The sequence below is a fragment of the Hyperoodon ampullatus genome (assembly GCF_949752795.1).
Source record: "Hyperoodon ampullatus genome assembly, chromosome: 11".
NCBI classification, from domain to species: domain Eukaryota; kingdom Metazoa; phylum Chordata; class Mammalia; order Artiodactyla; family Ziphiidae; genus Hyperoodon; species Hyperoodon ampullatus.
This window is the reverse complement of record NC_136924.1, coordinates 80276697-80295368: the sequence shown is the minus strand read 5'-3', so window position 1 is coordinate 80295368 and position 18672 is coordinate 80276697. Positions and strand designations below refer to the sequence as shown.

Below are 18672 nucleotides of genomic sequence, written 5' to 3'. Positions count from 1 at the left end.
CTATCATAGGGAGAGACGTTAAATGTCATTTTTTTGACATGTAAAAACAGGATGCTAATTTATTAGTGAATGCAAAGTGTCTCCCTCATAAGACTTTGTCTGGGTGTCCACGTGGTTTCCTTCATTTTCTCCCTGTAGATAGACCCACGTAGAAATCTTGCCTTTGAATCAAAGTTCAGATTCTCCTCTTCCACGGTGACTGAGGCTGAGATGGTGGAAGAACCAGGTTATCACAGGTGCAATTCTTCCAGAATAGGAAGGCATGCACTGGAGTCTGAAATTGAGTACCCTTCAAAAAGAGTAGGGGTGTTTGAAGTGTGAAGATTCTGTTGACAAGTCCTGTTGAAGAGAATGGATGGAAATTTGGAAGATTACCTAATTAGGCTCTTGTATCTCAACACCCACTATGAGCCCCCATTTTGAGCAAGATATTCTGCTGGCTTCAGTTAAGACCAGTCTGGCTAAATATCTGCTTTTCTTCAGGGTTTGTTTGGCTGTTTGGATTGAAACTCAGGAAAGGTGGTCATGGGGGGACGCACTTGCCTGCCTTTTCCAAGTGTAGTAAGGATTCATGGATAAATAAATCTTGATGGACTTGCATGAAATATCAATGAATCATTTTTTTAATACATTTTTGAAATAAATTTATTTTATTTATTTATTTTTGGCTGCAATGGGTCTTCTTTGCTGTGCATGGGCTTTCTCTAGTTGCGGCGAGCAGGGGCTACTCTTCGTTGTGTGCAGCTTCTCATTGCAGTGGCTTCTCTTGTTAAGGAGCTCAGGTTCTAGGCACGTGGGCTACAGTAGTTGTGGCATGCAGGATCAGTAGTTGTGGCTCATGGGCTCTAGAGCACAGGCTCGGTAGTTGCGGTGCACGGGCTTTGTTGCTCCACGGAATGTGGGATCTTCTTGGACCAGGGATCGAACCCTTGTCTCCTCCATTGGCAGGTGGATTCTTAACCACTGTGCCACCAGGGAAGTCCAAAATATCAGTGAATCTAAACCTCATCCCTATTTTGAATTTTCTTGGGAAGCTGCATTTCTGGATGGTGCATGATGATTAGGTATCTGGTTTCTAGTCTGACAGGTGTTCTGTCAATTTAGTGTGCATTTAGTTTCATGTGTGAGAAGGTAAAATTTGTTTTGAAAAAGTCCAATTTTACTGATCAGAGTCATATCAGCAGATGCATTTTCTAACACCTGACTTTGATATGTTTTCTGGATTCATTACCTAAACGTCATTTTTAATGATAGCATAGGATTATACTAAATGCATTTGTTTCACCTCCTGTTCATGGTGTTCTCTTAGTCTGAAATACCCATACAAAAAATGCTTTCAAATGTTACTCCTTTCCCAAAACAGAATTAAGTGCGCTTCCCTCTGTGTTCTGGCAGCATAAAGTCATAAACCTGTGCCTCCATCTAGGTCTAATTGCATTCAGTATTTGACTTCTGTGTCTGTGCACCTGCATATGCACAAACATATACAGGATCATAAGCTTCTTAAGGGCAGGTACTAAATCTTAACCCTTTTAGACATATTGTCCACCTGGGTTAAACTCTTAAAAAATATTGTGGAATAATAGTGTGTTTTTAACCTCTGCTGAGCAAAAGCTTTTTCATAATTTGTATATATATAGCGAGTTGGTATTTTTCCTGAATAGTGCCAACTAGTACTGCATTTTTATTATTGACTAAGCATCTTACAGTAATTTGTCAGTGGTAAGAAACAGTATTTGGTTTCCATTGTAATGCATTAGCACAAACCTGTGAAACAACTACTGCTTGTTACTCCAGAAAGCTACTTCCGATTGCCAAATCTCATGCCACACAGTGCCTTCTTTTTTTCCAGCGGACGATCAGGTATATTTTTCCTTTTGTGGAAGAAAAATGGTAAAAATGAAGTAATGGTAGGGATTAGGCCTCCTTGTTTGTGAAGTAGGTACAGTGGGGATTTGCATATTCCTTATTCTGGGAATTTCATCATCCCAGCAGCCCATCCCATACATGAATCTGGAAATCCTGATTTTACACCTCTTTCAGATTCTCTTTTGAATGTCTGGGGGTAATGAAATGAAATGTGATTCATTCCTTCAGCAAACCCTAAACACCATATGTCAAGCCCTGTGCTAAGATTTGGAGCTAAAAAATAACATGATTCTGAAAGCTTTCCAGTGATGGAGCTTACAGTCTAAATAGAGGATCTCATAAATCTTTCCCCTGCCTCTTCTTCTGTGGATTCCATGAGCTGAACACCATTTGGCATCCTGAAGAATAGGATCTTAATGAGGCAACAAAAAGCACCAGAAGCAATTAAATTTAAAGTGAAAGCATTTAGTACTGAGAAGGACACAGAAACCAATTCTGCGGTATTCTTGAAAAAAGTGCATAACCTGAATTTAGTCATGAGGGAATAACAGAAAGAGTTAAACTGAAAGACAGTCTATACAATACCTGCCCAGTGCCCTTCAAAAATCTCAAGAAAGATGAAAGAAAACCAGATGTTTAAAGAAAACTGAGGACAAATAATAGATACTTAAATGTATCATGTGATCCTGGATTGGATTCTGGACATTAGGGGAAAATTGGCAAAATTTGAATAAGATGTATAAATTAAATAATAATACTACATCAGTGTTAATATCCTGGCCTTGATAATTAGACTGGAGTTAAGTAAGACATTACCATTTGGGGAATCTGATTGAAGGGTATATGGGAATTCTTTGTATTATTTTTACAAGTCAGAAATTATTTCAAAATTAAAAGTTTAACTTTTTTTAATTAAAAAAAGATTCAAAGACATTTAACTCAGTTCCTTTTCTTGACTGACACCTTAAGCATCTGCAGTGGTTCATCAACAATGGACTCTTTTTGAATGAAAAGAAATGACAGTTTAAGAGGCCTCTGGGACAACATCAAGCACACTAATATTCACATTATACGGGTCCCAGAAGGAGAAGAGAGAGAAAGTGTCTGAGAACATATTTGAAGAAATAATAGCTGAAAACTTCCCTAACCTGGGAAAGGGAACAGTCACCCAAGTCCAGGAAGTACAGAGAGTCCCATACAGGATTAACCCAAAGAGGAACAAACCAAGACATATTGTAATTAAAATGAGAAAAATTAAAGATAAAGAGAGAATATTACAAACAGCAAGGGAAGAGCAACAGCATACAAGGGAACTCCCATAAGGCTTTCAGCTGACTTTTCAATAGAAACTCTGCAGACCATAAAGGAGTGGCATGATATATCTACAGTGATGAAAGGGAAAAACCTAAAACCAAGAATATTCTACCCAGCAAGCCTCTCATTCAGATTGGATAGAGAGATGGAAAGCTTTACAGACAAAAGCTAAGAGTTCAGCACCACCAAGCCAGCTTTACAAAAAATGTTGAAGGAACTTCTCTAAGTGAAAAAGAAAAGGCCACAACTAGAAACATGAAAATTACAAAATGAAAAGCTCACCAGTAACAGCAAACACACAGTAAAGGTAAGAAATCATCCACACACAAAGCTAGTAGGAAGGTTAAAAGACAAAAGTAGTAAAATCATCTATATCCACAGTAAGCAGTTAAGGGATACACAAAACAATTAGATGTAAAATGTGATATCAAAAACATTAATTATGAGGGGAGGAGAGTACAAATGCAGGGTTGTTAAAATGCATTTTAATTAAAGAGACCAGCAACTTAAAACAACCATAGATAGATAGATAGATAGATAGATAGATCAATAGCTATATAAAAACCCATGGTAACCACAAATCAAAAATCTATACTAGATATACACACAAAAAAAGAAAAATGAATCCAAACATAACACTAAAGATAGTCATCATCACAAGAGAAGAGAACAAAAGAAGGGGAAAAAAGACCTACAAAACAACCCCAAAACAATTAACCAAATAGCAGTAAGAACATACGTATCAATAATTACCTTAAATGTAAACGCATTATATGCTCCAATCAAAAGACATAGAATGGCTAAATGAATACCAAAAAAGACCTGTATATATGCTGCCTACAAGAGACTCAATTTGATTCTAAAGACACACAGAGACTGAAGGTGAGGGAATGGAGAGAGGTATTCTGTGCAAATGGAAATCAAAAGAAAGGTGGAGTAGCAATATTTATATCCGACAAAAGAGACTTTAAAACAAAGACTGTTAAAAGAGACAAAGAAGGGCACTACATAATTATCAAGTGATCAGTCAAGAAGAAGATATAACAATTGTAAATATATATGTGCCTAACATAGGAGCACCTAAATATATAAGGCAAATATTAATGGACGTAAAAGGAGAAATTGGCAGTAACACAGTAATAGTAGGGGGCTTTAACACTCCACTTACATCAATGGACAGATCATCCAGATGGAAAATCAATAAGGAAACGCTGGCCTTAAATGACACATCAGAACAGATGGACTTAATTATTATATATAGGGAGAGCATTGCATCTGAAAGCAGCAGAATACACATTCTTTTCAAGTGCACATGGAACATTCTCCAGGATAGATCACATGCTAGGCCACAAAACAAGCCTCAGTAAATTTAAGAAAATTGAAAACACATCAAGCATCTTTTCTGACCACAATGCTATGAGACTAGAAATCAACTGCAAGAAAAAAATTACAAAAACACAAACATTTGGAGGCTAAAACAATATGCTACTAAACAACCAAGGGATCACTGAAGAAATCAAAGAGGAGACAAATGAAAACAAACACATGACAATCTAAAACCTAGGGGATGCAGCAAAAGTAGTTCTAAGAGGGAAGTTTATAGTGATACAAGCCTACCTCAGGAAAGGAGAAAAATCTTAAATAAACAACCTAGCCTTACACCTAAAGCAACTAGAGAAAGAAGAACAAACAAAACCCAAAATTAATAGAAGGAAAGAAATCATAAAGATCAGAGCAGAAATAAATGAAATAGGGACAAATACAGAAAAGATCAATGGAACTAAAAGCTGTTTCTTTGAAAAGATAACAAAATCGATAAACCTTTAACCAGATTCATCTAGAAAAAAAGGGGGAGGGCCCAAATCAACAAAATCAGGAATGAAAAAAGGGAAGTTACAACTGACACCACAGAAATACCAAGGATCATAAGAGACTGCTAAGAACAACTCTATGTCAATAAAATGGACAACCTAGAAGAAATGGACAAATTCTTAGAAAGGTGCAAATCTCCCAAGACTGAACCAAAAGGAAATAGAAAATATGAACAGACCAATTACCAGTACTGAAATTGAATCAGTAATTTTAAAACTCCCAACAAACAAAAGCCACCAGGACCAGGTGGCTTCACAGGTGGATTCTACCAAACATTCAGAGAAGAGTTAACATCTATCCTTCTCAAACTATTCCAAAAAGTTGTAGAGGAAGGAACACTCTTGAACTTACTCTGTGAGGCCAGCATCACCCTGATACCAAAAGCAGACAAAGATATCACAAAAAAAGAAAATTTCAGGCCCATATCAACTGATGAACATAGATACAAAAATCCTCAACGAAATACTAGCAAACCGAATCCAACAATAGATTAAAAGAATCATACACAATGATCAAGTGGGATTTATCCCAGGATGCAAGAATTTTTTAATATTCACAAATCAGTGTGATATACCACATTAACAAATTGAAGGATTAAAAACCATATGAAAATCTCAATAGATATAGAAAAAGCTTTTGACAAAATTCAACATCCATTTATGATAAAAAAAAAAAAACCTCTCAGGAAAGTGGGCATAGAGGAAACATACCTCAACATAATAAAGGCCATATATGACAAACCCATAGCTAACATCATCCTCAGTGATGAAAAGCTGAAAGCAATTCCTCTAAGATCAGGAACAAGACAAGGATGCCCACTCTCACCACTTTTATTCAATATAGTACTGGAAGTCCTAGCTACAAAATCAGACAAGAAAAAGAAATAAAAGTCATCCAGATTGGAAAAGAAGAAGTAAAACTGTCACTCTTGGCGGATGACATCCTACTACACATAGAAAATCCTAAAGATGCCATCAGAAAACTACTAGAGCTCATCAATGAATTTGGTAAAGTTGCAGGATACAAAATTAATGTACAGAAATGTTGCATTTCTATACAGTAACAATAAACTATTGGAGAAATTAAAGAAACAATCCCATTTATCATTGTATCAAAAAGAATAAAATACCTACGAATAAACCTACCTAAGAGGTAAAAGATCTGCACTCAGAAAACTATAAGACACTGATGAAAGAAATTGAAGATGACACAAACAGAAAGCTATACCATGTTCTTGGATTGGAATAATTAATATTATTAAAGTGACCATACTACCCAAGGCAGGCTGCAGATTCAGTGTAATCCCTTTCAAAATATCAGTGGCATTTTTCACAGAACTAGCACAAATAATTTTAAAGTTTGTATGGAGACACAAAAGACTTCGAATAGCCAAAACAGTCTTTAGAAAAGAGAACAGTGGTGGAGAAATCACACTCCCTGTCTTCAGACTATACTACAAAGCTACACTATTCAAAATAGTATGGCACTGGTATAAAAACAGACACATAGATCATTGGAACAGAAAAGAGAGCCCAGAAATAAACCCACACACTTATTGTAAATCTATGACAAAGGAGGCAAGAATATACAGTGGAGAAAAGACAGTCTCTTCAATAAGTGGTACTGGGAAAACTGGACAGCTACTTGTAAAAGAGTGAAATTAGGGCTTCCCTGGTGGCGCAGTGGTTGAGAGTCCGCCTGCCAATGCAGGGGACCCGGGTTCGTGCCCCGGTCCAGGAGGATCCCACATGCCGCGGAGCAGCTAGGCCCGTGAGCCATGGCCGCTGAGCCTGCGCGTCTGGAGCCTGTGCTTCGCAGCGGGAGAGGCCATGACAGTGAGAGGCCCACGTACCGCAAAAAAAAAAAAAAAATGAAATTAGAACATTCTCTAACACCATATACAAAAATAAATTCAAAATGGATTAGAGACCTAAGTGTAAGACTGGAAATCATAAAATTTCTATAAGAGAACATAGGCAGAATACTCTTTGACATAAATTGTAGCAGTTTTTTTGGATCTGGCTCCAAAAGCAAAGAAAATAAAAGCAAAAATAAACAAGTGGGACCTAGTTAAACTTAAAAGCTTTAGCCCAGCAAAGGAAACCATCAACAAAGCAAAAAGACAACTTACTGAATGGGAGAAGATATTTGCAAATGATATGACTGATGAGGGGTTAATATTCAACATATATAAATAGCTCATACAACTCAACATAAAAACAACAAACAACCAGATTAAAAAATGGGCAGAAGAACTGAATAGACATTTTTTCCAAAGAGGACAACAGGCACATGAAAAGATGCTCAACATTGCTAATCATCTGGGAAATGCAAATCAAAACCACAATGAGATATCACCTCACACCTGTCAGAATGGCTATCATTAAAACTACCACAAGTAACAAGTGTTGCCAAGGACGGGGAGAAAAGGGAACCCTTGTACACTACTGGTGGGAATGTAAATTGGTGCAGCCACTGTGGAATATAGTATGGAGGTTTTGCAAAAAGCTAAAAATCGAACCATCATATGAACCAGCAATTCCACTCCTGGGTTTTGTTTTTTTTTTTGGCCGTGCCACCCAGTTTATGGGATTTTAGTTCCCCAACCAGGGATTGAACCTGGGCCCTTGGCAGTGAAGAGCATGGAGTCCTAACCACTGGACTGTCAGGGAATTCCCCACTCCTGGGTATTTATCTGGAAAAAAACAAAAAACACTAATTCAAAAAGATACATGCACCCCAATGTTCATAGAAGCATTCTTTACAATTATCAAGATACAGAAACAACCTAAATGTCCATCAAGAGATGAATGGATAAAGCAGATATGATACACACACACACACACACACACACACACACACACACAATGGACTACTACGCAGCCATAAAAAAGAATGAAATTTTGCCATTTGCAGCAACATGGATGGACTTGGAGGGTATTATGCTAAGTCAAATAAGTCAGACAGGGAAAGACAAATATCATATGATATCACTTACGTGGAACCAAAAAAATAGAACCAACTAGTGAATGTAACCAAAAAAAATGCAGACTCCCAGATATAGAGAATAAACTAGTGGTTACCAGTAGGGAGGGGGAGAGGGGGGAGGGGCACTACAGGAGAAGAGCGTTTAGAGATACAAAGTATTCGGTATAAAATAAGCTACAGTGGTATATTGTACAACACAGGGACTATAGCCAATACCTTATAATAACTAGAGATGGAATATAACCTTTAAAATTGTGAATCACTATATTGTACACCTGTAACTTATGTAATACCGTACATCAACTATACTTTTCTTTATATTTATGTTTGGTTGCGTTGGGTCTTCATTGCTGCATGCGGGCTTTTCTCTAGTTGCAGCGAGCAGGGGCTACTCTTCGTTGGGGTGTGCAGGCTTCTCATTGCGGTGGCTTCTCTTGTTGCGTAGCACAGGCTTTAGGTATGCGGGCTTCAGTAGTTGCAGCACGCAGGCTCAGTAGTTGCGGCGCTTGGGCTCTAGGGCCCACGGGCTTCAGTAGTTGTGGCGCATGGGCTCTAGAGTGCAGGCTCAGTAGTTGTGGCGCCTGGGCTCAGTTGTTCCATGGCATGTGTGATCTTCCCGGACCAGGGATTGAACCTGTGTCCTCTGAATTGGCAGGCGGATTCTTAACCACTGCAACACCAGGGAAGTCCCTCTATCAGCTGTACTTCAATTTTTAAAAATTTTCCTTTGGAAAACAAAATGTAAAACAAAATAAAAACACTGGACTCAAATTTCGCTGGACTAGTTACTTAGCATCATTAAACTTTTGGCTTTCAAACAGATTTCAAATACATTATTTGATTCCCAAAAGAAACCATGAGGTTTGCAGGAAATTACTTCTGTATTAAAGAAACAGTCTCAGATATGTTAAATGACTTGTCCAAAGGAAAAAAACCCACCAGTTTATAGTGTGAAAGCGTCGAATCCTACGCACTAGACCACCAGGTGCCTCAGCTTACAGTGTGTAGACCAGATTAAAAAGATTTTGTGGGCATAGACTCTCAAGATAAGAAGCAAAGGCCACTTCCATTTTTTAAGGAAGTAATTTAAATGTTTACATTGAACAGATGGTTTTTAACAACAAAAATTATTCATGGAATAATTTAAATTTTATATAAATTTTAACATGCAGCACACTGGCAAGGGAACTAGGTAATGGGACAAATTTTTTTGTTTTTAAAGAAGTATATTTTTTCCATCCTGCCGTTGCACCTCTGTGAATCAAATGTGTGTGCACATGTATATGTATGTGTGTAAATATATTCCCTCAAGCATAATGTCAAATTTTAAAGTTGAACCGCTTTGTAACTATGGGCCTAAGCCATGTGACTACTTGGTCTCCCCTGCTTATGGCTCCTAAGCAGCAGCTCATTTCCCACAATTTATTTCCATGCTTGAGGAGTTGATACCAAATACTTTAAAATATTGTTAGGGCTTCCCTGGTGGTGCAGTGGTTGAGAGTCTGCCTGCCGATGCAGGGGACACGGGTTCGTGCCCCGGTCCGGGAAGATCCCACATGCCACGGAGCGGCTGGGTCTGTGACCCATGGCCGCTGAGCCTGCGCGTCCGGAGCCTGTGCTCCGCAACGGGAGAGGCCACAACAGTGAGAGGCCCGCATACCGCAAAAATTAAAAAAAATAAAAAAATAAAAAATAAAATAAAATATTGTTAGATTGATTACCATCACCAGGGAGATGCACGTAGAGTGGAGTGAGATTTACTGCAGATCTCATTTTAAATAAAACCACAAACTTCCTTTGTAAAAGATAATCACAGTATCTTTTTTCAGTCTAAATTCTGCGTTATTTTAGCGAGTGTTAAATAACACAAATTACTTTCGGCATTGAGAAGTGACCCAATTTGGCGAGGAAAGACAATACCAACGTGTTAAATCATACCTCCAAAATGAGTTATATAAAAGCAGAGTTAAATTTCAGTTCTCAACACATGATCTCATCTTCTACATAAGTATATGTGGAGGCTGAAAGTAAAGTAAACTGGAAGGTTAAAAAGAAAGCTTTACTCTTTAAACTGTGAGTCACCTAACAAATAAAAATCCACTACATGAATTGTTTCCAAGGAACAGATCCTTTCTTCCAGAGCTACGTAATCCCATTAACCCATCTTTTCCTTTTGTTTACAGAAAGCCCTGTTTTGAATACACTTCAACTGACATAGCCTCATGATGGAACATAGCTAATTATGGGGCAATACTCCCCCACCCATTAAGGAATATAAAAATAAGCCCCTTAGGTGATTCAGATTTTGATTTCATGAAAAGAATTATATTATTCTGCCTGCCTAAAGAAAGCCCATTTCTTATTTTCAAGGTTAATAAGAAAGTGGGATTGAAACGTGGAGATCGTGCCTTCTAGAATGAGAGGCAAAAAGGGATCTTCATTTTATTTCTGTTCTGAACTTATGTGAGGGAAAGAGTGTGCCTGCTTGAGTCTGTGTTGCGGGGTGAGAGGGGAATGGGAGGGGTCTAATATTACATAGTGAATTTTTCCTATTGATCTGCTATTTAACCTAATAAATTTCCCCACATTTTTCTCTGGAGACAGATGGTGTTCTGCCATTCAAAATACATTAGAACGAAGTCGAGGGGCTGAAACTGTTATTAATCTCATGTGGTATCTGATGGTCCCGAATTGGTCCCATGAAGAGAGTCCAGACCTAAAAGTCTTGGGATATAGTAAATTAGAAACTTCATTCCTAACGATCATTGGTAAAATTATTCTCCTCACTTCTTTATGGTGAGATCCGTTACACCTACAGAGGACTGTAAAAATTACGTATGTAGTTTAAAGGATGAAAACAATTCTCTGTGAACTCAGACCTAGGTTAAGAAGTGGAACATGAATTCCTTAGAAGTACCTGTATAGAGGGCAGACAGCAGAAGCAAGAGGAACTACAGTCCTGCAGCCTGTGGAACAAAAACCACATTCACAGAACGATAGACAAGATGAAAGGCAGAGGGCTATGTACCAGATGAAGGAACAAGATAAAACCCCAGAAGAACAACTAAATGAAGTGGAGATAGGCAACATTCCAGAAAAAAGAGTTCAGAATAATGAGAGTGAACATGATCCAGGACTTTGGAAAAACAATGGAGGCAAAGATCGAGAAGATGCAATAAATGTTTAACAAAGACCTAGAAGAATTAAAGAACAAACAGATGAACAATACAATAACTGAAATGAAAACTACACTAGAAGGAATCAATAGCAGAATAACTGAGGCAGAAGAACGGATAAGTGACCTGGAAGACAGAATGGTGGAATTCACTGCTGCGGAACAGAATAAAGAAAAAAGAATGAAAAGAAATGAAGACAGCCTAAGAGACCTCTGGGACATTAAATGGAACAACATTCGCATTATAGGGGTCCCAGAAGGAGACGAGAGAGAGAATGGACCCGAGAATATATATGAAGAGATTATAGTCGAAAACTTCCCTAACATGGGAAAGGAAATAGCCACCCAAGTCCAGGGAGCGCAGCGAGTGCCATACAGGGTAAACCCAAGGAGAAACATGCTGAGACACATAGTAATCAAATTGGCAAAAATTAAAGACAAAGAAAATTATTGAAAGCAGCAAGGGAAAAATGACAAATAACATACAAGGGAACTCCCATAAGGTTAACAGCTGATTTCTCAGCAGAAACTCTACAAGGCAGAAGGGAGTGGCATGATATACTTAAAGTGATGAAAGGGAAGAACCTACAACCAAGATTGCTCTACCCGGCAAGGATCTCATTCAGATTCACTGGAGAAATCAAAAGCTTTACAGACAAGCAAAAGCTCAGAGAATTCAGCACCACCAAACCAGCTCTACAACAAATGCTAAAGGAACGTCTCTAAGTGGGAAATACAATAGAAGAAAAGGACCTACAAAAACAAAGCCAAAACAATTAAGAAAATGGTCATAGGAACATACATATCGATAATTACCTTAAACGTGAATGGATTAAATGCTCCAACCAAAAGACACATGCTTGCTGAATGGATACAAAAACAAGAACCATACATATGCTGTCTACAAGAGACCCACTTCAGACCTAGGGACACATACAGACTGAAAGTGAGGGGATAGAAAAAGATATTCCATGCAAATGGAAATCAAAACAAAGCTGGAGTAGCAATACTCATATCAGATAAAATAGACTTTAAAATAAAGAATGTTACAAGAGACAAGGAAGGACACTACATAATGATCAAGGGATCAATCCAAGAAGAAGATATAACAATTATAAATATATATGCATCCAACATTAGGAGCACCTCAATACATAAGGCAACTGCTAACAGCTATAAAACAGGAAATCAACAGTAACACAGTGACAGTGGGGGACTTTAACACCTCACTTACACCAATGGACAGATATCCAAAATGAAAATAAATAAGGAAACAGAAGCTTTAAATGACATAATAGACCAGATAGATTTAATTGATATTTATAGGACATTCCATCCAAAAACAGCAGATTACACTTCCTTCTCAAGTGTGCACAGAACATTCTCCAGGATAGATCACATCTTGGGTCACAAATCAAGCCTCAGGAAATTGAAGAAAATTGAAATCATATCAAGCATCTCCTCTGACCACAATGCTATGAGATTAGAAATGAATTACAGGGAATAAAATGTAAAAAACACAAACACATGGAGGCTAAACAATACATACTAAATAACCAAGAGATCACTGAAGAAATCAAAGAGGAAATCAAAAAATACCTAGAGACAAATGACAATGAAACACGACGATCCAAAACCTATGGGATGCATCAAAAGCAGTTCTAAGAGAGAAGTTTATAGGTATACAAGCCGACCTCAAGAAACAAGAAAAATCTGAAATAAACAATCTAACCTTACACCTAAAGGAACTAGGGAAAGAAGAACAAACGAAAGCCAAAGTTAGCAGAAGGAAAGAAATCATAAAGATCAGAGCAGAAATAAATGAAATAGAAGCAAAGATCAATAAAACAAAAAGCTGGTTCTTGGAGAAGATAAACAGAATTGATAAACCATTAGCCAGACTTGTCAAGAAAAAGAGGGAGAGGACTCAAATCAATAAAATTAGAGATGTAAAAGGAGAAGTTACAACAGACACCGCAGAAATACAAAGCATCCTAAGAGACTACTACCAGCAACTCTATGCCAATAAAATGGACAACCTGGAAGAAATGGACAAATTCTTAGAAAGGTATAACCTCCCAAGACTGAACCAGGAAGAAATAGAAAATATGAACAGACCAATCACAAGTAATGAAATTGAAACTGTGATTAAAAATCTTCCAACAAACAAAAGTCCAGGACCAGATGGCTTCACAGGTGAATTCTATCAAACATTTAGAGAAGAGCTCACACCCATCCTTCTCAAACTCTTCCAAAAAATTGCAGAGGAAAGAACACTCCCAAACTCATTCTATGAGGCCACCATCACCCTGATACCAAAACCAGACAAAGATACTTCAAAAAAAGAAAATTACAGACCAATATCACTGATGAATACAGATGCAAAAATCCTCAACAAAATACTAGCAAAGAGAATCCGACAACACGTTAAAAGGATCATACACCATGGCCAAGTGGGATTTATCCCAGGGATGCAAGGATTCTTCAATATATGCAAATCAATCAATGTGATCCACCATATTAACAAATTGAAGAATAAAAACAATATGATCATCTCAATAGATGCAGAAAAAGCTTTTGACAAAATTCAACACCCATTTATGATGAAAACTCTCCAGAAAGTGGGCATAGAGGGAACCTACCTCAATATAATAAAGGCAAAAAAGAAAAAAAGAAGTACCTGTGTATTCCTCACTGATTGCACCCCCCTTTCTTCTCCCAAAGAGAATTCTAACTTTTGTGTTAGCTGTTCCCTTTCTATTCTATATAGTGAGGTAACCTATGTAGATATCAGTAAAAATATATTAGTTAGTTTTACCTGCTTTTGAACTTTATACAGTTTTTTAAAAACATGCTACTGTTTTCGCTGTGACTTTTTTTTTTTTTACCTAGCATTATTATTTTGAGATTCATCCATGCTGAGTATATCAGTACTTTTTTCATTTTTACTATTCTTGATATTCCATTCAATGAATAAACAATTTATCCATCTGTTGATGGAAATTATAGTTTCTAGTTCTCATTATTTTTTGTTGTTCAACTGCAAGCAATGCCGTGAATGTATTTCTTGTACATATCTCTTAAGATATATTAAGAGTTTCTTCATATACTTAGAAGTGAAATGCTAAACCATATTATTTGCATGTGTTCTACTTTATTAAGTAATGCAAAAAAGGTTTCCAAAGTGTAGCAATGTACTTTCCCACCAACAGAGCATGAGCATTCCATTTCTCTTTCCATTGCTGTTTTCTCACTTCACTTGGTATCATCAAACTTTTCATTTCTAGCCATTAGATGGGTGTATAGTCTATCAGTATAGTTTACTTTGGATTTTCCTGATTACTAATGAAATTGAGTATCTTTTCATTTTTGTGTTGACAATTGGAATTTCTTTTATGAAGTGCCCATTAAAGTCTTCTGTCCAGTTTTCTGCTGTGTTTTTGTGTTGGTCTTTTTCTTAATGATGCAAAGGCAGTCTTTATACAGTCTACATGGTAACACTTTATTGTTTATGTGCATAACAAACATCTTCTCCCAGTCTGTGGCTTGCGGTTTTATTCTCTTTATAGTGTCTTTTTATCAACGTTAACTTAATTTTAAGAAGATTGAATTGATCAGTCTTTTCCTTTATTGTTTTTAGTTTTTGTTTTGGGAAATTCTTTCTATGCCAATTAGAAAGATATTCTTTCTCCTTCAGAGTATTCTCTGTTTATTTTGGCCTTTTACATTTAGGTCTTCAATCCAGTTGAATTGAATGTTTATATTTGGCTTGGGTTTTATATTTGGCATATGGTAGTAGGGGATCTGGTTTTATTCTTTTCCATAGAGAAAATCAGTTGGCCCAGTACTGTTTATTAAAAAGCTGGTCTCCTCACACTGATCTGAAAATTCCATCTCTGACATTTAGCAGATATCCATATTTACATGTCTGGGCTCTCCGTTCTTTTCCTTTGGTCTATCTCTGCACCAATACCACACTGTCTTAATTGCCATAGCTTTATAATGTCTTGATATATGAGAGGTCCAGTTCTCCCACATTTCCCTTGGCTGTTCATAACTCATGGCACTTCCATTTTCATTTTATATTCAGCTTGTGAAGTCCCACCAGAAAAAAAGAGAATATTTTGAGAGGAATTACACATCTATTTTAGGAGAATTGACATCTTTGATATTGAGACCTCCAGACCATAAGCATGGTGTATGTTTCCATTTATTTGAATCTTTTTCAATATTTTAAATAAATTTTTATAATTTTCTCCAGAAAGACCTTGTATACTTTTATTAGGTTATACATTTATTCTAAATACATTTATTCTTTAGGTACTCTATATTTTTTGAAGTTATTATAAATTATGTTTTTTAAAATATCATTTTCTTATAGTTTGTTACTGGTGATTAGAAAAGCAGTTGATTTTTATATATTGACTTTACAAACAGCCAACCTTGATACACTCCCTAGTTTTAATAATTTATATGTTGATTATTTTGTGTTTTTTGTATTCTCAATCATGTCATTTCCCAATAGTGACAACTTCTTTTTCTTCCTTTCCAATTCTTATACTTCATATATTGTTTTCTTGCCTTATTCTGCTAGCAGTTCCTCTAATACAGTGTTGAAAGGGGTACTGATAAAAGATCTTCTTGTTTCTGATTGTAAAAAGAATTCTTTCAGTGTTTCTTCGTTAATATTTCTGAATCTATCAGGATAATCATATTTTTCCACTAAGCTGCTATTGTGGTAAATTATATTCATTAATTTCGTAATATTAAACCAGTCTTGTGTTCCTGCGATAAAGCTATCTTGGTCATGATGGGTTATTCTCTTTATACATTTCTGAATTTTGTTTGCTAATATTTTGTTAAGATTTTTGTATCTTTGTTCATGAATGAGATGGGCCTATAGTTATCCTTTCTTGTATTGCCATTGTTGAATTTTAATATCAAATTTCTATAAGCCTCATAAAAAAAGTTGAGTTTCTATATATTGGGATAGTTTGTGTAAGAAAGAATATAGGAATATGCAGGTTTTTATTTCTCTTTGCTTCATTTTCTGTCAGTTAAAATTCTCTAGGGACAAATATATGATATATTTATATGTAGAATCTTAAAAGTAATACAAATAAATTTATTTACAAAACAGACTCACAGACATAGAAAACAAACTTATAGTTACCAAAGACAAAGTGGGAGGAGAGATAAATTAGGAGTATGGGATTAACAGATACTCACTTCTATATATAAAATAGATAAACAGTAAGGATTTACTGTAGAGCAGAGGGAACTATTTTCAGTATCTTGTAATAACCTCTAATGGAGAAGAACCTGAAAAAGTACATATATTATATATATATACAATCGAATTGCTTTGCTGTACACCTGAAACTAACACAATTAGTGTGTGACAGTTACATATTGTGAATCGACTATATCTCAATAAAAAAAAATTCCCTACGAATTTTTCCATTTCATCTAAATTTTCAAATTTTTAGAATAATGTTTTTCTAAATTCAAGAAAATTTATCTTTTATATCTCTAGAGCATCTAAAATTATGACCCCATCTTCATTCCTATCTTTATTCATTTATTCCCTCTTTCCTTTTTTTGGAAAAATCTTGCCATAAGGTTATTAGAGTTTCCAATGTTTTGGAAGAACCTATGTTTAGCTTTTTTGATCTGTATTAATTTGTATTCTATTTCATTATTTCTGGTATTTTAATGATTTCCTTTCTCCTAATTCTTTAGATTTATTTTAGTCTTCTTTTCCTAATTTCATAAAATAAATTATTAGCTCATTAAATTTCAATCTTTTTATGGTATCTAGCATAATTACATTGTAGTCAGAAAATGTTTCATGTATAATATCAATCTTTTTGGTCCAGTATAAATGCCCCACGGATACCTCAAAACAAACAACACTGGATTTTGAAGCTGCTAGGTATAATGGTCTATATATGTCTATCATATCAAGCTTGTCTGTTGTGTGGATCAGATTTCTTATATCATTATTTTTGAATGCTCACTCTATCAGTTACTGCTAGAGATGTGTTAAAAAGCTCCCACTCTTACTGTAAGATGTATTGCATTCTCCTTGTAAATATTGCTTATATATTTCAGTCTATGTTATAAGGTGCAAATGAGTTCAAACTTGTTAGGTCTATTTTAATATGAGAAATATATTCAGAGAGGCCTACATTTAGACTATAAGTTATTTTTAGTTCAGTGATTCTGATTTTTACATTTTATAAAACATTTAGTAAACTACAGTTTAGACCAAAAGGATTTTACTATCATATTTAGCAATTCAGGGTTAAAAATATTCATGTCCCTTAACCTTGTTAACTCATTTCTGGGATGCTATCCAAAAAAAAAAAAAAAAAAAAAAAAGCTAGAAGATGAAAAGAAATAACCGGTAGATAAAAAGTTTTATACACATAGATAAAAGCACCATACATATTTATGATAGTGAAAAAAACCCAAATATACATTCCAACAATAGAAGAGTGGTTAAGTAGCTATGACACAGCTACACGATGGTATATTATGCAACCATTAGAATCATTTATAAAGAATTTGTAATATCGCTGTAAAGTTATTATCACAATGATATGCAAATAATACAGAGTATACACTATGACTTCAATTACTATAATAACAACTGTAGAAAAAATTCTACAAGGAAGTAATTGTAAATAGTAATATTAGTTGGTGAGATTTGGTTTTCCTCCTTCCTTTCTACTTTTTTGTTTTCCATATTTCCTACAATAACCATATATTTTTTTCCAATTAGATAGGGAAAATAAACTTAAAAATATAGACTAACAATACATTTCTAACTAATATTTGGGTGTACATGATTAGTCTTTCATTCTATGTTATGTTGCTGTTTAGTTGACATTTTAAAATATCAAAGTAAAAAGCCATTTAAAATGTGGGATATGGATATGTATAAAGTAAAAGTCAGTGTTTCAAATAGATGCCTTATTGTGCTTTATGTCTCATAGGTAAAGTGTTGATCGAAGGGAACCAGTGCATTGCTTCCATGGTTTCCAGTCATCTGAGCCCATGGACAAAACCAGCAACTATTGGATCCTGCAGCCCACATGTGACAGAGTTTCCAAGAAAACGAAAAGGGAGTGATTCAGACCCATCCCAGTAAGTGAATTTGTTCCTCTAACCCCAAGAAATCTTCGACTCCAGGGAAAAAAGAAAAATATTACTTTTTTTTTTCTTTTAAAAACAAATTAAAACCTTTCGTTTCTTTTTATTTATTTTTTTATTGAAGTATAGTTTATTTACAATGTTGTTAGTTTCTGGTGTACAGCAAAGTGATTCAGTTATACATATACATACATATTGTTTTTCATATTCTTTTCTATTATGGTTCATCACAGGATATTGAATATAGTTCCCTGTGCTATACCATAGGACCTTGTTGTTTATCCATTCTATATGTA

The 18672-nt window shown here is 35.6% G+C and overlaps 1 protein-coding gene across 1 annotated transcript in view; it reads left to right on the top strand.

The window, feature by feature from the left end:
* Positions 1 to 18672, top strand: part of BMAL2 (basic helix-loop-helix ARNT like 2) — a gene marked incomplete at both ends in the record, with an annotated part of 92853 nt that overhangs the window by 21522 nt on the left and 52659 nt on the right. The window contains one exon of the mRNA XM_079714728.1: positions 18220 to 18370. Within this exon, the coding sequence (XP_079570854.1) occupies positions 18220 to 18370 (151 nt within the window). The remainder of the gene's footprint in view (positions 1 to 18219; positions 18371 to 18672) is intronic.